The following is a 24,544-nucleotide window of genomic DNA, read 5'->3' as shown; positions in this document are numbered from 1 at the left end:
ACGGCAGGTGCAGCACGGGTTAGATACAGAGTAAAGCTGCCTCTGCACTGACACATCAAACATTCCCAGGGCAGGTACAGGGTGGGATACAGAGTAAAGCTCCCTCCACACTGTCCCATCCAACACACCCAGGGCAGGTACAGCATGGGTTAGATACAGAGTAAAGCTCAGTCTACACTTTCCCATCAAACAGTCACAGGGCAGGTACAGGATTAGATAAAGAGTAAAGCTCCCTCAATGCTGTGCTATCAAACACTCCCAGGGTAGGTACGGGGTAAGATACAGAGTAAAGCTCCCTCCACACTGTCCCATCAAACACTCCCAGGGCAGGTACAGGGTTAGATACAGAGTAAAGCTCCCTCTGCACTGTCCCATCAAACACTCCCAGGGCAGGTACAGCATGGGTTAGAAACAGAGTAAAGCTCCCTCTACACTGTCCCATCAAACACTCCCAGGGCAGGTACGGGGTTAGAAACAGAGTAAAGCTCCCTCTGCACTGTCCCATCAAACACTCCCAGGGCAGGTGCAGCACGTTTTGGATACAAGGTAATTCTCCCTCTACACTGTCCCATCAAACAAACCCAGGGCAGGAACAGCATGGGTTAGATACAGAGTAAAGCTCCCTCTGTACTGTCCATCAAACACTCACAGGGTAGGTACAGCCCGGGTTAGATACAGAGTAAATCACCCTCGATACTGTGCCATCAAACATTCCCAGGCCAGGTACAGCACGGGTGAGATACAGAGTAAAGCTCCCTCTACACTGTCCCATCAAACATTCCCAGGGCAGGTACAGGGTGGGATACAGAGTAAAGCTCCCTCCACACTGTCCCATCCAACACACCCAGGGCAGGTACAGCATGGGTTAGATACAGAGTAAAGCTCAGTCTACACTTTCCCATCAAACAGTCACAGGGCAGGTACAGGATTAGATAAAGAGTAAAGCTCCCTCAATGCTGTGCTATCAAACACTCCCAGGGCACGTACAGCACGGGTTAGATACCGAGTAAAGCTCCCTCTGCACTGTCCCATCAAACACTCCCAGGGCAGGTACAGCACGTTTTGGATACAAGGTAATTCTCCCTCTACACTGTCCCATCAAACAAACCCAGGGCAGGAACAGCATGGGTTAGATACAGAGTAAAGCTCCCTCTGTACTGTCCATCAAACACTCACAGGGTAGGTAGAGCACGGATTAGATACAGAGTAAAGCTCCTTCTACATTCTCCTATCAAACACTCCCAGGACAGGTACAGCACAGGGTTGATGCAGAGAAAAGCTCCATCCTTCTGTCACATCAAACACTCCCGGGGCAGGTACAGGGTTAGATACAGAGTAAAGCTCCCTCTGCACTGTCCCATCAAACACTCCCAGGGCAGGTACAGCACGGGTTAGAAACAGAGTAAAGCTCCCTCGACACTGTCCCATCAAACACTCCCAGGGCAGGTACGGGGTTAGAAACAGAGTAAAGCTCCCTCTACACTGTCCCATCAAACATTCCCAGGGCAGGTACGGGGTTAGATACAGAGTAAAGCTCCCTCTACAGTGTCCCATCAAACACTCCGAGGGCAGGTACAGCACGGGTTAGATACAGAGGAAAGCTCCCTCTACAATGTCCCATCAAACACTCCCAGGGCAGGTACAGCATGGGTTAGATACAGAGTAAATCTCCCTCTACTCTGTCCCATCAAACACTCCCAGGGCAGGTACGGGGTTAGATACAGAGTAAAGCTCCCTCTACACTGTCCCTTCAAACACTCCCAGGGCAATTAAAGCTCGGGTTAGATACAGAGTAAAGCTCCCTCCACACTGTCCCATCAAACACTCCCAGGGCAGGTACAGGGTTAGATACAGAGTAAAGCTCCCTCTACAGTGTCCCATCAAACACTCCGAGGGCAGGTACAGCACGGGTTAGATACAGAGTAAAGCTCCCTCTACACTGTCCCTTCAAACACTCTTAGGGCAGTTAAAGCTCGGGTTAGGTACAGAGCAAAGCTCCCTCTACACTGTCCCATCAAACACTCCCAGGGCAGGTGCAGCACGGGTTAGATACAGAGTAAATCTCCCTCTATACTGTCCCATCAAACATTCCCAGGGCAGGTACAGCACGGGTTAGAGTCATAGAGTCATAGAGTCATAGAGTTATACAGCACGGATAGAGGCCCTTCGGCCCATCGTGTCCGCGCCGGCCATCAGCCCTGTCTACTCTAATCCCATATTCCAGCATTTGGTCCGTGGCCTTGTATGCTATGGCATTTCAAGTGCTCATCCAAATGCTTCTTGAATGTTGTGAGGGTTCCTGCCTCCACAACCCTTTCAGACAGTGAGTTCCAGACTCCAACCACCCTCTGGGTGAAAAAGTTCTTTCTCAAATCCCCTCTAAACCTCCCGCCTTTTACCTTGAATCTATGTCCCCTTGTTATAGAACCCTCAACGAAGGGAAAAAGCTCCTTCGTATCCATCCTATCTGTGCCCCTCATAATTTTGTACACCTCAATCATGTCCCCCCTCAGCCTCCTCTGCTCCAAGGAAAACAAACCCAATCTTCCCAGTCTCTCTTCATAGCTGAAGCGCTCCAGCCCTGGTAACATCCTGGTGAATCTCCTCTGCACCCTCTCCAAAGCGATCACATCCTTCCTGTAGTGTGGCGACCAGAACTGCACACAGTACTCCAGCTGTGGCCTAACCAGTGTTTTATACAGCTCCATCATAACCTCCTTGCTCTTATATTCTATGCCTTGGCTAATAAAGGCAAGTATCCCATATGCCTTCTTTACCACCTTATCTACCTGTTCCGCCGCCTTCAGGGATCTGTGAACTTGCACACCAAGATCCCTCTGACCCTCTGTCTTGCCTAGGGTCCTCCCATTCATTGTGTATTCCCTTGCCTTGTTAGTCCCTCCAAAGTGCATCACCTCGCACTTTTCCGGGTTAAATTCCATTTGCCACTGTTCCGCCCATCTGACCAACCCATCTATATCGTCCTGCAGACTGAGGCTATCCTCCTCGATATTTACCACCCTACCAATCTTTGTATCATCAGCGAACTTACTGATCATACCTTTTACATTCATATCCAAGTCATTAATGTAGACCACAAACAGCAAGGGACCCAGCACCGATCCCTGTGGTACCCCACTGGCCACATGCTTCCAGTCACAAAAACAACCTTCGACCATCACCCTCTGCCTTCTGCCACGAAGCCAGTTTATTATCCAAAGTGCCAAGGCACCCTGGATTCCATGGGCTCGTACCTTCTTGACCAGTCTCCTGTGGGGGACTTTATCGAAGGCCTTACTGAAATCCATGGAAACCACATCCACTGCGTTACCCTCATCCACACGCCGAGTCACCCCCTCAAAAAATTCAATCAAATTAGTCAGACATGATCTTCCCTTGACAAAGCCATGTTGACTATCCCTGATTAATCCTTGCTTCTCCAAGTGGAGACTAATTTTGTCCTTCAGAATTTTTTCCAATAATTTTCCTACCACTGATGTTAGGCTCACTGGCCTGTAGTTCCCCGGTTTTTCCCTACTCCCCTTCTTGAATAATGGTACTACATTAGCGGTTCTCCAGTCCTCTGGCACATCCCCTGTGGCCAGAGAGGTTCTGAATATATGTGTCAGAGCCCCCGCAATCTCCTCCTTTGCCTCACACAGTAGCCTGGGATACATTTCGTCCGGGCCTGGGGATTTATCCATTTTTAGGCCTGCTAAAACCGCCAATACCTCCTCCCGCTCGATGTTAATATGTTCGAGTATATCACAGTCCCCCTGCCGTATTTCTATGTCTACATCGTCCTTCTCCATAGTGAAAACAGATGCAAAAAATTCATTTAGAACCCCTCCTACATCTGCCGGCTCCACACACAGATTGCCATTTTTGTCCCTAATGGGCCCTATTTTTTCCCTAGTCATCCTCTTACCCTTAATATACTTATAAAACATCTTAGGATTTTCCTTTATTTTGCTCGCCAGTGTTATTTCATGGCCCCTCCTTGATCTCCTAATTTCTTTTTTAAGTATCCCCCTGCACTTTTTGTACTCCTCTAGGGCTTCCTCCGTCTTTAGCCTTTTGTATCTGCCAAAAGCCCTCCTTTTTTTCCAAATCCATTCTCGTATATCCCCTGACATCCAAGGTTCCCTGGAGTTCTTGGAACCACCCTTGACCTTTACGGGAACATGTTGCCATTGTATGGTCTCAATCTCCCTTCTGAAAGACTCCCATTGCTCCGATGCGGATTTTCCTACAAGCAGCTGATCCCAGTCCATTTTGGCCAGATCCTGCCTTATCCTATTAAAATCGGCCTTCCCCCAATTTAGAACCTTTATTTCCGGCCCCTCCCTGTCCTTTTCCATGACCACCTTAAATCTCACCGAATTATGGTCACTGTCACCAAAGTGCTCACCTACTAGCACTTCTTCCACTTGGCCGGCCACATTCCCTAGAATTAGGTCCAGTAACGCCCCCTCTCTTGTAGGACTTTCTACATGCTGGCTCAAAAAGCTCTCCTGGATGCACGTTAAGAATTTTGTACCCTCTAAGCCTTTTACACTCTGAGTATCCCAGTTAATATTGGGGAAGTTGAAATCCCCCACTATTATTACCCTATTATTTGAACAATTTTCTGAGATTTGCCTACAGGGTTAGATACAGAGTAAAGCTCCCTCTACAGTGTCCCATCAAACACTCCCAGGACAGGGACAACACGAGAAAGATGCAGAGTAAAGCTCCCTCCACACTGTCCCATCAATCACTCCCAGTGCAGTTAGAGCACGGGTTAGATGCAGAGGAAAGCTCCCTCCACACTGTCCCATCATACACTCCGAGGGCAGGTACGGGGTGAGATACAGAATAAAGCTCCCTCTACAAAGTCCCATCAAAAACTCCCACGACAGATACAGGGTTAGATGCAGAGTAAATCTCCAACTACACTGTCCCATCAAACATCGCACGGCAGGTACAGCACGGGTTAGATACAGAGTAAAGCTCCCTCTGCACTGACACATCAAACATTCCTAGGGCAGGTACAGGCTTAGATACAGAGTAAAGCTCCCTCTGCACTGTCCCATCAAACAGTCCCAGGGCAGGTCCAGCACGGGTTCGACACAGAGAAAAGCTCCCTCTACACTGTCCCATCAAACACTCCCAGGGCAGGTACAGCACGGGTTAGATACAGAGTAAAGCTCCCTCTGCACTGACACATCAAACATTCCTAGGGCAGGTACAGGCTTAGATACAGAGTAAAGCTCCCTCTGCACTGTCCCATCAAACAGTCCCAGGGCAGGTCCAGCACGGGTTCGACACAGAGTAAAGCTCCCTCTACACTGTCCCATCAAACACTCCCAGGGCAGGTACAGCACGGGTTAGATACAGAGTAAAGCACCCTCTCCACTGTCCCATCAAACACTCCCAGGGCAGGTACAGCATGGGTCAGATACAGAGTAAAGCTCCCTCCACACTGTCCCATCAAACACTACCAGGGCAGGTACAGCACGGGTTAGATAAAGAGTAAAGCTCCCTCAACGCTGTCCTATCAAACACTCCCAGGGCAGGTACAGCGTTAGATACAGAGTAAAGCTCCCTCTACACTGTCCCATCAAACACTGCCAGGGCAGTTAAAGCTCGGGTTAGACACAGAGGAAAGCTCCCTCTACACTGTCCCATCAAACACTCCCAGGGCAGGTGCAGCACGGGTTAGATACAGAGTAAATCTCCCTCTATACTGTCCCATCAAACATTCCCAGGGCAGGTACGGGGTTAGTGACAGAGTAAAGCTCCCTCCACACTGTCACATCAAACACTCCCAGGGGAGGTACAGCATGGGTTAGATACAGAGTAAAGCTCCCTCTACACTGTCCCATCAAACACTCCCAGGGGAGGTACAGCACGGGTTAGATACAGAGTAAAGCTCCCTCTACAGTGTCCCATCAAACACTCCCAGGACAGGGACAGCACGAGAAAGATGCAGAGTAAAGCTCCCTCCACACTGTCCCATCAAACATTCCCAGGGCAGGTACGGGGTTAGATACAGAGTAAAGCTCCCTCTACACTGTCCCATCAAAAACTCCCAGGACAGATACAGGGTTCGATGCAGAGTAAATCTCCATCTACACTGTCCCATCAAACATCGCACGGCAGGTACAGCACGGGTTAGATACAGAGTAAAGCTCCCTCTGCACTGACACATCAAACACTCCCAGGGCAGGTACAGGGTTAGATACAGAGTAAAGCTCAGTCCATACGATCCCATCAAACACTCCCAAGGCAGGTACAGAACATGTTCGATACAGAGTAAAGCTCCCTCTGCACTGTCCCATCAAACAGTCCCAGGGCAGGTCCAGCACGGGTTCGACACAGAGTAAAGCTCCCTCTACACTGTCCCATCAAACACTCCCAGGGCAGGTACAGCACGGGTTAGATACAGAGTAAAGCACCCTCTCCACTGTCCCATCAAACACTCCCAGGGCAGGTACAGGGTTAGATACAGAGTAAAGCTCCCTCTGCACTGTCCCATCAAACACTCCCAGGGCAGGTACAGCACGGGTTAGATACAGAGTAAATCACCCTCGATACTGTGCCATCAAACACTCCCAGGCCAGGTACAGCACGGGTTAGATACAGAGTAAAGCTCCCTCTACACTGCCCCATCAAATATTCCCAGGCAGGGACAGGGTTAGATACAGAGTAAAGCTCCCCCTGCACTGTCCCATCAAACATTCCCAGGGCAGGAACAGCATGGGTTAGATACAGAGTAAAGCTCCCTCGACACTCTCCCATGAAACACCCCCAGGACAGTTACAGCATGGTAAGATACAGAGTAAAGCTCCCTCTACACTGTCCCTTTAAACATTCCCAGGGGAGGGACAGCATGGGTTAGATCCATAGTATCGCTGACTCAACACTGTTCCATCAAACATTCCCAGGGCAGTTACAGGTTGAGATACAGAGTAAAGCTCCCTCTACACTGTCCCATCAAATACTCCCAGGGCAGGTACAGCACGGGTTAGATACAGAGTAAAGCTCCCTCTACACTGTCCCATCAAACACTCCCAGGGCAGGTACAGCATGGGTTAGATACAGAGTAAAGCTCCCTCTGCACTGTCCCATCAAACATTCCCAGGGCAGGGACAGGGTTAGATGCAGAGTAAAGCTCCCTCTGCACTGTCCCATCAAACACACCCAGGGCAGGTAAAGCACGGGTTAGATACAGAGTAAAGCTCCCTCTACACTGTGCCATCAAACACTCCCAGGGCAGGTGCAGCACGGGTTAGATACAGAGTAAATCTCCCTCTATACTGTCCCATCAAACATTCCCAGGGCAGGTACGGGGTTAGATACAGAGTAAAGCTCCCTCTACACTGTCCCAGCAAACACTCCCAGGGGAGGTACAGCATGGGTTAGATACAGAGTAAAGCTCCATCTACACTGTCCCATCAAATACTCCCAGGACAGTTACAGCACGGGTTAGATACAGAGTAAATTACCCTCTATACTGTGCCATCAAACACTCCCAGGACAGGTACAGCACGAGAAAGATGCAGAGTAAAGCTCCCTCCACACTGTCCCATCAATCACTCCCAGTGCAGGTAGAGCACGGGTGAGATACAGAGGAAAGCTCCCTCCACACTGTCCCATCAAACACTCCCAGGGGAGGTGCAGCACGGGTTAGATGCAGAGTAAAGCTCCCTCTACACTGTCCCATCAAATACTCCCAGGACAGGTACAGCACGGGTTAGATACAGAGTAAATTACCCTCTATACTGTCCCGTCAAACACTCCCAGGACAGGTACAGCACGAGAAAGATGCAGAGTAAAGCTCCCTCCACACTGTCCCATCAATCACTCCCAGTGCAGGTAGAGCACGGGTTAGATACAGAGGAAAGCTCCCTCCACACTGTCCCATCATACACTCCCAGGGCAGGTACGGGGTTAGATACAGAGTAAAGCTCCCTCTATACTGTCCATCAAACACTCACAGGGTAGGTAGAGCACGGGTTAGATACAGAGTAAAGCTCCTTCTACATTCTCCTATCAAACACTCCCAGGACAGGTACAGCATGGGTTAGATACAGAGTAAATCTCCCTCTACTCTGTCCCATCAAACACTCCCAGGGCAGGTACGGGGTTAGATATAGAGTAAAGCTCCCTCTACACTGTCCCTTCAAACACTCCCAGGGCAGTTAAAGCTCGGGTTAGACACAGAGTAAAGCTCCCTCTACACTGTCCCATCAAACACTCCCAGGGCAGGTGCAGCACGGGTTAGATACAGAGTAAATCTCCCTCTATACTGTCCCATCAAACATTCCCAGGGCAGGTACGGGGTTAGTGACAGAGTAAAGCTCCCTCCACACTGTCCCATCAAACACTCCCAGGGGAGGTACAGCATGGGTTAGATACAGAGTAAAGCTCCCTCAACACTGTCCCATTAAATGCTCCAAGGACAGGTACAGCACGGGTTAGATACAGAGTAAATTACCCTCTATACTGTGCCATCAAACACTCACAGGGCAGGTACAGCACGGGTTAGATGCAGAGTAAAGCTCCCTCTACACTGTCCCATCAAATACTCCCAGGACAGGTACAGCACGGGTTAGATACAGAGTAAATTACCCTCTATACTGTCCCGTCAAACACTCCCAGGACAGGTACAGCACGAGAAAGATGCAGAGTAAAGCTCCCTCCACACTGTCCCATCAATCACTCCCAGTGCAGGTAGAGCACGGGTTAGATACAGAGGAAAGCTCCCTCCACACTGTCCCATCATACACTCCCAGGGCAGGTACGGGGTTAGATACAGAGTAAAGCTCCCTCTATACTGTCCATCAAACACTCACAGGGTAGGTAGAGCACGGGTTAGATACAGAGTAAAGCTCCTTCTACATTCTCCTATCAAACACTCCCAGGACAGGTACAGCATGGGTTAGATACAGAGTAAATCTCCCTCTACTCTGTCCCATCAAACACTCCCAGGGCAGGTACGGGGTTAGATATAGAGTAAAGCTCCCTCTACACTGTCCCTTCAAACACTCCCAGGGCAGTTAAAGCTCGGGTTAGACACAGAGTAAAGCTCCCTCTACACTGTCCCATCAAACACTCCCAGGGCAGGTGCAGCACGGGTTAGATACAGAGTAAATCTCCCTCTATACTGTCCCATCAAACATTCCCAGGGCAGGTACGGGGTTAGTGACAGAGTAAAGCTCCCTCCACACTGTCCCATCAAACACTCCCAGGGGAGGTACAGCATGGGTTAGATACAGAGTAAAGCTCCCTCAACACTGTCCCATTAAATGCTCCAAGGACAGGTACAGCACGGGTTAGATACAGAGTAAATTACCCTCTATACTGTGCCATCAAACACTCACAGGGCAGGTACAGCACGGGTTAGATACAGAGTAAAGCTCCCTCTACAGTGTCCCATCAAACACTCCCAGGACAGGTACAGCACGAGAAAGATGCAGAGTAAAGCTCCCTCTACACTGTCCCATCAATCACTCCCAGTGCAGTTAGAGCACGGGTTAGATACAGAGGAAAGCTCCCTCCACACTGTCCCATCATACACTCCCAGGGCAGGTACGGGGTTAGATACAGAGTAAAGCTCCCTCTACACTGTCCCATCAAAAACTCCCAGGACAGATACAGGGTTAGATGCAGAGTAAATCTCCATCTACACTGTCCCATCAAACATCGCACGGCAGGTACAGCACGGGTTAGATACAGAGTAAAGCTCCCTCTGCACTGACACATCAAACATTCCTAGGGCAGGTACAGGGTTGGATCCAGAGTAAAGCTCAGTCTATACGATCCCATCAAACACTCCCAAGGCAGGTACAGAACATGTTAGATACAGAGTAAAGCTCCCTCTGCACTGTCCCATCAAACAGTCCCAGGGCAGGTCCAGCACGGGTTCGACACAGAGTAAAGCTCCCTCTACACTGTCCCATCAAACACTCCCAGGGCAGGTACAGCATGGGTCAGATACAGAGTAAAGCTCCCTCTGCACTGTCCCATCAAACACTGCCAGGGCAGGTACAGCACGGGTTAGATACAGAGTAAAGCTCCCTCAACGCTGTGCTATCAAACATTCCCAGGCAGATACAGGGTTAGATGCAGAGTAAAGCTCCCTCGCCACTGTCCCATCAAACACTCCGAGGGCAGGAACAGCATGGGTTAGATACAGAGTAAAGCTCCCTCGACACTCTCCCATGAAACACCCCCAGGACAGTTACAGCATGGTAAGATACAGAGTAAAGCTCCCTCTACACTGTCCCTTTAAACATTCCCAGGGGAGGGACAGCATGGGTTCGATCCATAGTATCGCTGACTCAACACTGTTCCATCAAACATTCCCAGGGCAGTTACAGGTTGAGATACAGAGTAAAGCTCCCTCTACACTGTCCCATCAAATACTCCCAGGGCAGGTACAGCACGGGTTAGATACAGAGTAAAGCTCCCTCTACACTGTCCCATCAAACACTCCCAGGGCAGGTACAGCATGGGTTAGATACAGAGTAAAGCTCCCTCTGCACTGTCCCATCAAACATTCCCAGGGCAGGGACAGGGTTAGATGCAGAGTAAAGCTCCCTCTGCACTGTCCCATCAAACACACCCAGGGCAGGTAAAGCACGGGTTAGATACAGAGTAAAGCTCCCTCTACATTGTGCCATCAAACACTCCCAGGGCAGGTGCAGCACGGGTTAGATACAGAGTAAATCTCCCTCTATACTGTCCCATCAAACATTCCCAGGGCAGGTACGGGGTTAGATACAGAGTAAAGCTCCCTCTACACTGTCCCATCAAACACTCCCAGGGGAGGTACAGCATGGGTTAGATACAGAGTAAAGCTCCATCTACACTGTCCCATCAAATACTCCCAGGACAGTTACAGCACGGGTTAGATACAGAGTAAATTACCCTCTATACTGTGCCATCAAACACTCCCAGGACAGGTACAGCACGAGAAAGATGCAGAGTAAAGCTCCCTCCACACTGTCCCATCAATCACTCCCAGTGCAGGTAGAGCACGGGTGAGATACAGAGGAAAGCTCCCTCCACACTGTCCCATCAAACACTCCCAGGGGAGGTGCAGCACGGGTTAGATGCAGAGTAAAGCTCCCTCTACACTGTCCCATCAAATACTCCCAGGACAGGTACAGCACGGGTTAGATACAGAGTAAATTACCCTCTATACTGTCCCGTCAAACACTCCCAGGACAGGTACAGCACGAGAAAGATGCAGAGTAAAGCTCCCTCCACACTGTCCCATCAATCACTCCCAGTGCAGGTAGAGCACGGGTTAGATACAGAGGAAAGCTCCCTCCACACTGTCCCATCAAATACTCCCAGGGCAGGTACGGGGTTAGATACAGAGTAAAGCTCCCTCTGCACTGTCCCATTAAACACTCCCAGGGCAGGTGCAGCACGTTTTGGATACAAGGTAATTCTCCCTCTACACTGTCCCATCAAACAAACCCAGGGCAGGAACAGCATGGGTTAGATACAGAGTAAAGCTCCCTATACACTGTCCATCAAACACTCACAGGGTAGGTAGAGCACGGGTTAGATACAGAGTAAAGCTCCTTCTACATTCTCCTATCAAACACTCCCAGGACAGGTACAGCATGGGTTAGATACAGAGTAAATCTCCCTCTACTCTGTCCCATCAAACACTCCCAGGGCAGGTACGGGGTTAGATACAGAGTAAAGCTCCCTCTACACTGTCCCTTCAAACACTCCCAGGGCAGTTAAAGCTCGGGTTAGACACAGAGTAAAGCTCCCTCTACACTGTCCCATCAAACACTCCCAGGGCAGGTGCAGCACGGGTTAGATACAGAGTAAATCTCCCTCTATACTGTCCCATCAAACATTCCCAGGGCAGGTACGGGGTTAGTGACAGAGTAAAGCTCCCTCCACACTGTCCCATCAAACACTCCCAGGGGAGGTACAGCATGGGTTAGATACAGAGTCAAGCTCCCTCTACACTGTCCCATCAAACACTCCCAGGGCAGGAACGGGGTTAGATACAGAGTAAAGCTCCCTCTACACTGTCCCTTCAAACACTCCCAGGGCAGTTAAAGCTCGGGTTAGACACAGAGTAAAGCTCCCTCTACACTGTCCCATCAAACACTCCCAGGGCAGGTGCAGCACGGGTTAGATACAGAGTAAATCTCCCTCTATACTGTCCCATCAAACATTCCCAGGGCAGGTACGGGGTTAGTGACAGAGTAAAGCTCCCTCCACACTGTCCCATCAAACACTCCCAGGGGAGGTACAGCATGGGTTAGATACAGAGTAAAGCTCCCTCAACACTGTCCCATTAAATGCTCCAAGGACAGGTACAGCACGGGTTAGATACAGAGTAAATTACCCTCTATACTGTGCCATCAAACACTCACAGGGCAGGTACAGCACGGGTTAGATACAGAGTAAAGCTCCCTCTACAGTGTCCCATCAAACACTCCCAGGACAGGTACAGCACGAGAAAGATGCAGAGTAAAGCTCCCTCTACACTGTCCCATCAATCACTCCCAGTGCAGTTAGAGCACGGGTTAGATACAGAGGAAAGCTCCCTCCACACTGTCCCATCATACACTCCCAGGGCAGGTACGGGGTTAGATACAGAGTAAAGCTCCCTCTACACTGTCCCATCAAAAACTCCCAGGACAGATACAGGGTTAGATGCAGAGTAAATCTCCATCTACACTGTCCCATCAAACATCGCACGGCAGGTACAGCACGGGTTAGATACAGAGTAAAGCTCCCTCTGCACTGACACATCAAACATTCCTAGGGCAGGTACAGGGTTGGATCCAGAGTAAAGCTCAGTCTATACGATCCCATCAAACACTCCCAAGGCAGGTACAGAACATGTTAGATACAGAGTAAAGCTCCCTCTGCACTGTCCCATCAAACAGTCCCAGGGCAGGTCCAGCACGGGTTCGACACAGAGTAAAGCTCCCTCTGCACTGTCCCATCAAACACTGCCAGGGCAGGTACAGCACGGGTTAGATACAGAGTAAAGCTCCCTCAACGCTGTGCTATCAAACATTCCCAGGCAGGTACAGGGTTAGATGCAGAGTAAAGCTCCCTCGCCACTGTCCCATCAAACACTCCGAGGGCAGGAACAGCATGGGTTAGATACAGAGTAAAGCTCCCTCGACACTCTCCCATGAAACACCCCCAGGACAGTTACAGCATGGTAAGATGAAGAGTAAAGCTCGCTCTGCACTCTCCCATCAAACATTCCCAGGGCAGGTACAGGGATAGACACAGAGTAAAGCTCCCTCTATACTGTCCATCAAACACTCACAGGACAGGTGCAGCACGGGGGAGATGCAGAGTAAAGCTCCCTCTTCACTCTCCCATCAAACATTCGCAGGGCAGGTACAGCACGGGTTAGAAACAGAGTAAACCTCCCTCTGCACTATCCAATCAAACACTCCTAGGGAAGGTTCTGGGTTAGATACAGAGTAAATCTCCCTCTGCACTGCCCCATTAAGTGTTCCCAGGACTGGTACAGCACGGGTTAGATACACAGTAAAGCACCATCGACACTGACCCATCAAACACTCGCTGCGCAGCTACAGCACGGGTTACAGACAGAGTAAATCTCCCGCGACACTGTACCATCAAACAAACCCAGGGCAGGTGTAGCATGGGTTAGATACGGAGTAAAGCTCCCTCTACACTGTCCCATCAAACACTCCCAGGACAGGTACGGGGTAAGATACAGAGTAAAGCTCCCTCTATACTGTCCATCAAACACTCACAGGACAGGTACAGCACGGGGTAGATGCACAGTAAAGCTCCTTCTATACTGTCCCATCAAACATTCGCAGGGCAGGTACAGCACGGGTTAGATACAGAGTAAAGCTCCCTCTTCACTCTCCCATCAAACATTCCCAGGGCAGGTACAGCACGGATTAGATACAGAGTAAATCTCCCTCTGCAGTGTCCCATCAAACACACCCAGGGCAGGTACAGGGTTAGATACAGAGTAAAGCTCCCTCTTCACTCTCCCATCAAACATTCCCAGGGCAGGTACAGGGTGGGATACAGAGTAAAGCTCCCTCTACACTGTCCCATTAAACACACCCAGGGCAGGTGCAGCATGGGTTAGATACAGAGTAAAGCTCAGTCTACACTTTCCCATCAAACAGTCCCAGGGCAGGTACAGGGTTAGATACAGAGTAAAGCTCCCTCAACGCTGTGCTATCCAACACTCCGAGGGCAGGTACAGCATGGGTAAGATACAGAGTAAAGCTCCCTCCACACTGTCCCATCAAACAGTCCCAGGGCAGGTAAGGAGTAAGATACAGAGTAAAGCTCCCTCTATACTGTCCATCAAACACTCACAGGGTAGGTCGAGCACGGGTTAGAAACAGAGTAAAGTTCCCTCCACACTCTCCGATCAAAGCCTCCCAGGACAGGCACAGCAAGGGGTAGATGCAGAGTAAAGCTCAGTCCACACTGTCCCATCAAACATTCGCAGGGTGGGTACAGCACGGGTGAGATACAGTGTAAGGTCCCTCTACACTGTCCCATTAAACATTCCCAGGGCAGGTACGGGGTTAGATACAGAGTAAATCTCCCTCTACACTTTCCCATCAAATGCTCCCAGGACAGGTGCAGCACGGGTTAGATACAGAGTAAAGCTCCCTCTACACTGTCCCATCAAACACTCCCAGGACAGGTACAGCACGAGATAGATACAGAGTAAAGCTCCCTCTACACTGTCCCATCAAACACTCCCAGGGCAGGTACAGATCGGGTTAGATACAGAGTAAAGCTCCTTCCACACTGTCCCATCAAACACTCCCAGGACAGGTACAGCACGAGATAGATACAGAGTAAAGCTCCCTCTACACTGTCCCATCAAACACTCCCAGGGCAGGTACAGATCGGGTTAGATACAGAGTAAAGTTCCCTCCACACTCTCCGATCAAACACTCCCAGGACAGGCACAGCAAGGGGTAGATGCAGAGTAAAGCTCAGTCTACACTGTCCCATCAAACATTCGCAGGATAGGTACAGCACGGGTGAGATACAGTGTAAAGCTCCCTCTACACTGTCCCATCAAACACTCCCAGGGCAGGTACAGCACGGGTTAGATACAGAGTAAAGCTCCCTCTACACTGTCCCATCAAACACTCCCAGGGCAGGTACAGCACGGGTTTGATACAGAGTAAAGCTCCCTCTGCACTGTCCCATCAAACACTCCCAGGGCAGGTACAGCACGGGTTAGATACAGAGTAAAGCTCCCTCTACACTGTCCCATCAAACACTCCCAGGGCAGGTACAGCACGGGTTAGATACAGAGTAAAGCTCCCTCTACACTGTCCCATCAAACACTCCCAGGGCAGGTACAGCACGGGTTAGATACAGAGTAAAGCTCCCTCTGCACTGTCCCATCAAACACTCCCAGGGCAGGTACAGGGTTAGATACAGAGTAAAGCTCCCTCTACACTGTCCCATCAAACACTCCCAGTGCAGGTACAGCACGGGTTAGATACAGAGTAAAAGGAGGGGGTGGGCGAACAGCCAGCTGTCGTGGTGCACATTGGCACCAACGATATTGTTAAAAAAGAGGATGAGGTCCTAAAAGCAGAATATAGGGAGTTAAGAGGTAAATTAAAAAATAGGACCTCATTGATAGTAATCTCAGGATTGCTGCCAGTGCCACGTGCTAGTCAGAGTAGAAATAAGAGGATATTTCAAATGAATATGTGGCTAGAGGAGTGGTGCAAGGGGGAGGGATTCAAATTCCTGGGGCATTGGAACCGGTTCTGGGGGAGGTGGGACCAGTACAAACCGGACGGTCTGCACCTGGGCAGGGCCGGGACCGCTGTCCAAGGGGGAGTGTTTGCTAGTGCTGTTGGGGAGGGTTTAAACTAAAGTGGCAGGGGGTTGGGAACCTGAGCAGGGAGACAGAGGAAAGTGTGTCAGGAAGGGACAGAAGGTATGGAGTAAAGGGAAAGTGTTAAAAAAGGAAAAAGCAGGAACTAAGTGTCACAAAACATATTTGAAAGTTCTTTATCTGAATGCACGTAGCATTCGTAACAAAATGGACGAGTTAATGGCACAAATAACTATGTATGGGTATGATCTTGTGGCCATTACAGAAACATGGCTGCAGGGTGACAACGACTGGGAATTAAATATGCCAGGGTATTTAACAATCAGGAAGGACAGGCAGGAAGGAAGGGGAGGTGGGGTGGCTATGTTAATAAAGGAAGGAATCACTGTAATACAGAGAAATGATATTGGGACAAAGGATCAGGATAATGAAACAGTTTGGATAGAGATAAGGAATAATAAGGGGAAAAAAACACTCGTGGGCGTAGTATATAGGCCTCCTAATAGTTGCAACTCTGCTGGAAGAAGTATTAATCAGGAAATAGTCGGGGCATGTAATAAGGGAACAGCTATAATTATGAGGGATTTTAACTATCATATTAACTGGACAAATCAAATTGGGCAGGGCAGCCTTGAGGAAGAGTTTATTGAGTGTATTAGGGATGGATTTCTTGAGCAGTATGTAACTGATCCGACAAGGGGGCAAGCAACCTTGGACCTGGTCCTGTGTAATGAGCCAGGATTAATTAATAATGTCCTAGTTAAGGATCCCCTTAATTAATAATGTCCTAGTTAAGGATATGGAATGTAATTAATTAATAATGTCCTAGTTAAGGATTAATTAATAATGTCCTAGTTAAGGATCCCCTTAATTAATAATGTCCTAGTTAAGGATATGGAATGTAATTAATTAATAATGTCCTAGTTAAGGATTAATTAATAATGTCCTAGTTAAGGATCCCCTTGGAATGAGTGACCATAACATGGTTACATTCCATATCCAATTAGAGGGTGAGAAGGTTGGTTCTCAAACAAGCGTACTGAGCTTGAATAAAGGAGACTATGATGGTATGAGAGCGGAATTGATTAAAGTGGACTGGGAAAATAGATTAAAGGGTAAGACGGTACATGAGCAGTGGTGTTCATTCAAGGAGTTATTTTACAACTTTCAAAAAGAATATATTCCACTGAGGAAAAAAGGGTGTAAAAGAAATGACAGCCATTCGTGGCTAAGTAAAGAAATTAAGGATAGTATCCGACTAAAAACAAGGACATTTCAGGTAGCCAAACTTAGTGGAAGGATAGAAGATTGGGAAGTCTTCAAAAGACAGCAAAAAGTAACTAAAGGATTGATTAAAAAAGGGAAGATAGATTCTGAAAATAAATTCGCAAAAAATATAAAAACAGATAGCAAGAGTTGCACAGTTATATAAAAAGAAAAAGGGTGGCTAAGGCAAACGTAGGTCCCTTAGAGGATGAGACCGGGAAATTAATGGTGGGAAACATGGAGATGGCAAAAATGCTGAACAAATATTTTAACATAAGAACATTAGAACATAAGAAATAGGAGCAGAAGTCGGCCAATCGGCCCTTCGAGCCTGATCCGCCATTTAATAAGATCATGGCTGATCTGATCCTAACCTCAAATCTAAATTCATGTCCAATATTTTGTTTCAGTCTTTCGGGTAGAGGACACTAAGAATATCCCAACACTGGACAAACAGGGGGCTCGAGTGGGGGAGGAGCTAAATACGATTAAAATCACGAAGGAATTGGTACTCAGTAAATTAATGGGACTTAAGGCGGATAAATCCCCTGGACCTGATGGCTTACATCCTCGGGTCTTGAGGGAAGTGGCAGTAGGGATTGTGGGTGCTTTGGTAATAATTTTCCAAAATTCTCTGGACTCGGCAAAGGTCCCGGCAGATTGGAAAACTGCTAATGTCACACCCTTATTTAAAAAGGGTAGTAGGCAGAAGGCTGGAAATTATAGACCAGTTAGCCTAACATCTGTGGTGGGTAAAATTTTGGAGTCTATTATTAAGAAGATAGTAGTGGAACATTTGGATAAACATAATTTAATAGGACAAAGTCAGCATGGCTTTACGAAGGGGAAGTCATGTCTGACAAATTTGATGGAGTTCTTTGAGGACATAACGTACAGGGTGGATAAAGGGGAAACAGTGGACGTAGTGTATTTAGACTTCCAGAAGGCATTCGACAAGGTGCCACATAAAAGATTATTGCTCAAGATAAAGAATCACTGGATTGGGGGTAATATTCTGGCATGGGTGGAGGATTGGTTATCTAACAGGAAGCAGTGAGTTGGGATAAATGGTTCATTCTCGGACTGGCAACCAGTAGCCAGTGGTGTTCCGCAGAGGTTGGTGCTGGGTCCCCAACTCTTTACAATCTATATTAATGATTTGGAGGAGGGGACCAAGTGTAACATATCAAAGTTTGCAGATGATACAAAGATGGGAGGGAAAGTAGAGAGTGAGGAGGACATAAAAAACCTACAAGGGGATATAGACAGGCTGGGTGAGTGGGCGGAGATTTGGCAGATGCAATACAATATTGGAAAATGTGAGGTTATGCACTTTGGCAGGAAAAATCAGAGAGCAAGTTATTATCTTAATGGCGAGAAACTGGAAAGTACTGCAGTACAAAGGGATCTGGGGGTCCTAGTGCAAGAAAATCAAAAAGTTAGTATACAGGTGCAGCAGTTGATCAAGAAGGCCAATGGAATGTTGGCTTTTATTGCCAGGGGGATAGAATATAAAAACAGGGAGGTATTGCTGCAGTTATATAAGGTATTGGTGAGACCACACCTGGAATACTGCATACAGTTCTGGTGTCCATACTTAAGAAAAAACATACTTGCTCTCGAGGCAGTACAAAGAAGGTTCACTCGGTTAATCCCGGGGATGAGGGGGTGGACATATGAGGAGAGGTTGAGTAGATTGGGACTCTACTCATTGGAGTTCAGAAGAATGAGAGGCGATCTTATTGAAACATATAAGATTGTGAAGGGGCTTGATCGGGTGGATGCGGTAAGGATGTTCCCAAGGATGGATGAAACTAGAACTCGGGGGCATAATCTTAGAATAAGGGGCTGCTCTTTCAAAACTGAGATGAGGAGAAACTTCTTCACTCAGAGGGTAGTAGGTCTGTGGAATTTGCTGCCCCAGGAAGCTGTGGAAGCTACATCATTGAATAAATTTAAAACAGAAATCGAAAGTTTCCTAGAAGTAAAGGGAATTAGGGGTTACGGGGAGCGGGCAGGAAATTGGACATGAAGCTGAGTTCGGATCGGTCAAGGCCCTGTGGGTGGCGGAGAGGGCCCAGGGGCTGAGTGGCCGGGTCCTGCTCCTACTTTTTGTGTTCTTTAGATTTGAGGTTAGGATCAGATCAGCCATGATCTTATTGAATGGCGGAGCAGGCTCGAGGGGCCGATTGGCCGACTCCTGCTCCAATTTCTTATGTTCTTATGTTCTCCCTCTACACTGTGCCATCAAACACTCCCAGGGCAGGTAGAGGGTTAGATACAGAGTAAAGCTCAATCTGCACTGTCCCATCAAACACTCCCAGAGTGCTAATTTACCCTCGTTTCTCACACCCCATGTGTGACCCCCAGGACCCAGTGTGACCCAGTGTGACCCAGTGTGACCCTGAGGATACAGTGTGATCCCCAGGACCCCGCATGACCCCACAGGATCCATTGTGACCCCCTAGGACCCAGTGTGACCCCCCAGTACCCAATTTGACCCCCCAGGACCAAGTGTGACACTCCAAGACCCAGTGTGACCCCCCAGGATCCAGTGTGGCCCCCTGAGCCCAATATTACCTCCAGGACTCAGTGTGATCCCCCCCAACCCAAGACCCAGTGTGACCTCCCAGGATCCAGTGTGACCCCCCCCAAGACCCAGTGTGACCCCCCCCAGGACCCATTGTGACCCCCCCCAAGGACCCAGTGTGACCCCCCAGGACCAGTGTGACCCCCCCTCCCCCAGGATCCTGTGTGACACCTACAAGACCCATTGTGACCTCCCAGGACCCATTGTGACCTCCCAGGCCCCCCCCCCCCCCGGGCCCAGTGTGACCCCCCCCCCCCCGGGCCCAGTGTGGCCCCCCCCCCCCCGGGCCCAGTGTGGCCCCCCCCCGGGCCCAGTGTGGCCCCCCCCCCCCCCCGGGCCCAGTGTGGCCCCCCCCCCCCCCCTCCGGGCCCAGTGTGGCCCCCCCCCCCCGCCCCCGGGCCCAGTGTGGCCCCCCCAGGACCCAGTGTGAAGCAGTAAATTCTCACCATGTTCCATGTAAACTCAACCAGAGGACGGACCAGCAGGAAAGCATCATTAATCATCTTGCCATTCAGGTCTGGAAAGACGGTGGCCAGTCCAGCACCCACATTGTGAACCACCATATCCTGGGGGAGGGGAGAGGAAATAGTGTCAGTAATAACAAGGAGAATTGTAATCGTGTCTCACTACCATTGGGAAGGAGTAATAAAGGAAAGTAGAACAGTAATGTGACAGACTGTAATCTGGTACAGAGCGACCCGGGGAGAGACTGTAATCTGGTACAGAGCGACTCGGGGAGAGATTGTAATCTGGTACAGAGCGACCCGGGGAGAGACTGTGATCTGGTACAGAGCGACCCGGGGAGAGACTGTAATCTGGTACAGAGCGACCCGGGAAGAGACTGTAATCTGGTACAGAGCGACCCGGGGAGAGACTGTAATCTGGTGCAGAGTGATCTGGGGAGAGACTGTAATCTGGTACAGAGCGACCCGGGGAGAGACTGTAATCTGGTGCAGAGTGATCTGGGGAGAGACTGTAATCTGGTACAGAGTGACCCAGGGAGAGACTGTAATCTGGTACAGAGTGACCCGGGGAGAGACTGTAATCTGGTATAGAGTGACCGAGGGAGAGACGGTAATCTGGTACAGAGTGACCCGGGGAGAGACTGTAATCTGGTATAGAGTGACAGAGGGAGAGAGACTGCAATCTGGTATAAAGGGACCAAGAGACAGAATCTGTAATCTGGTACAGTCAGACCCCAGGAGAGACTGTAATCTGTATAGAGGGACACGTGGAGAGAGACTGTAATTTGGTATTGAGTGAGCTGGGGAGAGACTGCAGTCTGGTATAGAGGTCACAAGGGCAGAGACTGTAATTTGGTATTGAGTGACCCGGGGAAACAGATTGTAATCTGATATAGATGGACCTGGGGAGAGAGACTGCTATCTGCTACAGAGGGACCTGGGGTGACAGTCTCAAATCTGGTATAGTAGGACTCGGGGAAAGAGACTCTAATCTGGAAAAGAGGGACTCGGGGAGAGAGACTGTAATCAGGTATAGAGGGACTCGGGGAGAGAGACTGTAATCAGGTATAGAGGGACTCGGGGAGAGAGACTGTAATCAGGTATAGTGGGACTCGGGGAGAGAGACCGTAATCAGGTATAGAGGGACTCGGGGAGAGAGACCGTAATCAGGTATAGAGGGACTCGGGGAGAGAGACTGTAATCAGGTACAGAGGGACTCAGGGAGAGAGACCGTAATCAGGTATAGAGGGACTGAGGGAGAGAGACCGTAATCAGGTATAGAGGGACTTGGGGAGAGAGACTCTAATCTGCTATAGTGGGACTCGGGGAGAGAGACTGTAATCTGCTATAGTGGGACTCGGGGAGAGAGACTGTAATCAGGTATAGTGGGACTCGGGGAGAGAGACTGTAATCAGGTATAGAGGGACTCAGGGAGAGAGACGTAATCTGGTATAGAGGGACTCGGGGAGAGAGACAGAAATCAGGTATAGAGGGACCCTGGTAGAGAGACTGTAATCAGGTATAGAGGTACTCAGGGAGAGAGACTGTAATCGGGTATAGAGGGACCCGGGGAGAGAGACTGTAATCAGGTATAGAGGGACTCGGGGAGAGAGTCTGTAATCAGGTATAGAGGGACTCGGGGAGAGAGACAGTAATCAGGTATAGAGGGACCCGCGGAGAGAGACTGTAATCAGGTATAGAGGGACCCGGGGAGAGAGACTGTAATCGGGTATAGAGGGACTCAGGGAGAGAGACTGTAATCGGGTATAGAGGTACTCGGGGAGAGAGACTGTAATCAGGTATAGAGGGACTCGGGGAGAGAGACTGTAATCAGGTACAGAGGGACTCGGGGAGAGAGACCCTAATCTGGTATAAGGGAACCCAGGGAGAGAGTCTGTACCATGGTATGGAGGGACCCGAGGAGAGAGACTGTTATCTGGTATAGAGGGACTCGGGGAGAGAGACGTTGTCTGGTATAGAGGGACTCGGGGAGAGAGACGTTGTCTGGTATAGAGGGACTCGGGGAGAGAGACTGTAATCGGGTATAGATTGACTCGGGGAGAGAGATGTAATCTGGTATAGAGGGACTCAGGGAGAGAGACTGTAATCAGGTATAGAGGGACTCGGGGAGAGAGACGTAATCTGGTATAAGGGAACCCAGGGAGAGAGTCTGTACCATGGTATGGAGGGACCCGGGGAGAGAGACTGAAATCTGGTATAGAGGGACTCGGGGAGAGAGACTGTAATCAGGTATAGAGGGACTCGGGGAGAGAGACGGTAATCAGGTATAGAGGGACTCGGGGAGAGAGACCGTAATCAGGTATAGAGGGACTCGGGGAGAGAGACTGTAATCAGGTATAGAGGGACTCGGGGAGAGAGACTGTAATCAGGTATAGAGGTACTCAGAGAGAGAGACTGTAATCAGGTATAGAGGGACTCGGGGAGAGAGACTATAATCAGGTATGGAGGGACTCGGGGAGAGAGACTGTAATCAGGTATAGAGGGACTCGGGGAGAGAGACTGTAATCAGGTATGGAGGGACTGGGGGAGAGAGACTGTAATCAGGTATAGAGGAATTCGGGGAGAGAGACTGTAATCGGGTATAGAGGGACTCGGGGAGAGAGACGGTCATCTGGTATAGTGGGACTCGGGGAGAGAGACTGTAATCAGGTATAGAGGGACTCGGGCAGAGAGACTGTCATCAGGTATAGAGGGACTCGGGGAGAGAGACGATAATCAGGAATAGAGCGACTCGGGGAGAGAGACTGTAATCAGGTATAGAGGGACTTGGGGAGAGAGACTGTAATCTGGTATAGTGGGACTCGGGGAGAGAGACTGTAATCAGGTATAGAGGGACTCGGGGAGAGAGACTGTAATCAGGTATAGAGGTACTCGGGGAGAGAGACTGTAATCAGGTATAAGGGAACCCAGGGAGAGAGTCTGTACCATGGTATGGAGGGACCCGAGGAGAGAGACTGTTATCTGGTATAGAGGGACTCGGGGAGAGAGACGTTGTCTGGTATAGAGGGACTCGGGGAGAGAGACTGTAATCAGGTATGGAGGGACTCGGGGAGAGAGACTGTAATCAGGTATAGAGGGACTCGGGGAGAGAGACTGTAATCAGGTATGGAGGGACTCGGGGAGAGAGACTATAATCTGTTATAGGGGGACTCGGGGAGAGAGACTGTAATCAGGTATAGAGGAATTCGGGGAGAGAGAATGTAATCGGGTATAGAGGGACTCGGGGAGAGAGACGGTCATCTGGTATAGTGGGACTCGGGGAGAGAGACTGTAATCAGGTATCGAGGGACTCGGGCAGAGAGACTGTCATCAGGTATAGAGGGACTCGGGGAGAGAGACGATAATCAGGAATAGAGCGACTCGGGGAGAGAGACTGTAATCAGGTATAGAGGGACTTGGGGAGAGAGACTGTAATCTGGTATCGTGGGACTCGGGGAGAGAGACTGTAATCAGGTATAGAGGGACTCGGGGAGAGAGACTGTAATCAGGTATAGAGGTACTCGGGGAGAGAGACTGTAATCAGGTATGGAGGGACTCGGGGAGAGAGACTGTAATCAGGTATAGTGGGACTCGGGGAGAGAGACTGTAATCAGGTATAGAGGGACTCGGGGAGAGAGACTGTAATCAGGTATGGAGGGACTCGGGGAGAGAGACTGTAATCAGGTATGGAGGGACTCGGGGAGAGAGACTATAATCTGTTGTAGAGGGACTCGGGGAGAGAGACTGTAATCAGGTATAGAGGAATTCGGGGAGAGAGACTGTAATCGGGTATAGAGGGACTCGGGGAGAGAGACGGTCATCTGGTATTGTGGGACTCGGGGAGAGAGACTGTAATCAGGTATAGAGGGACCCGGATAGAGAGACTGTAATCAGGTATAGAGGGACTCGGGGAGAGAGACGATAATCAGGAATAGAGCGACTCGGGGAGAGAGACTGTAATCAGGTATAGAGGGACTCGGGGAGAGAGACTGTAATCTGGTATAGTGGGACTCGGGGAGAGAGACTGTAATCAGGTATAGAGGGACTCGGGGAGAGAGACTGTAATCAGGTATAGAGGGACTCGGGAAGAGAGTCTGTAATCAGGTATAGAGGGCCTCGGGGAGAGAGACTCCAATCTGGGATAGTGGGGCTCGGGGAGAGAGACTGTAATCAGGTATAGAGGGACTCGGGGAGAGAGACTGTAATCAGGTATAGAGGGACTCGGGGAGAGAGACTGTAATCAGGTATAGAGGGACTCAGGGAGAAAGACGTAATCTGGTATAGAGGGACTCGGGGAGAGAGACAGTAATCAGGTATAGAGGGACCCGGATAGAGAGACTGTAATCAGGTATTGAGGGACTCGGG

General features: G+C 49.7%; 1 protein-coding gene across 1 annotated transcript in view; it reads right to left on the bottom strand.

Moving 5' to 3' along the window:
- The window catches only part of LOC137327529 (soluble guanylate cyclase 88E-like), a 127,693-nt gene that overhangs the window by 84,965 nt on the left and 18,184 nt on the right, over nucleotides 1-24,544 (bottom strand). Inside the window, exon 2 of the mRNA XM_067993430.1 lies at nucleotides 20,162-20,281. Within this exon, the coding sequence (XP_067849531.1) occupies nucleotides 20,162-20,281 (120 nt within the window). The remainder of the gene's footprint in view (nucleotides 1-20,161; nucleotides 20,282-24,544) is intronic.

The sequence above is a fragment of the Heptranchias perlo genome, chromosome 11 (assembly GCF_035084215.1).
Source record: "Heptranchias perlo isolate sHepPer1 chromosome 11, sHepPer1.hap1, whole genome shotgun sequence".
NCBI lineage: Eukaryota > Metazoa > Chordata > Chondrichthyes > Hexanchiformes > Hexanchidae > Heptranchias > Heptranchias perlo.
Note: the sequence above shows the minus strand (reverse complement) of the source record. Positions and strands in the feature narration are given on the sequence as shown.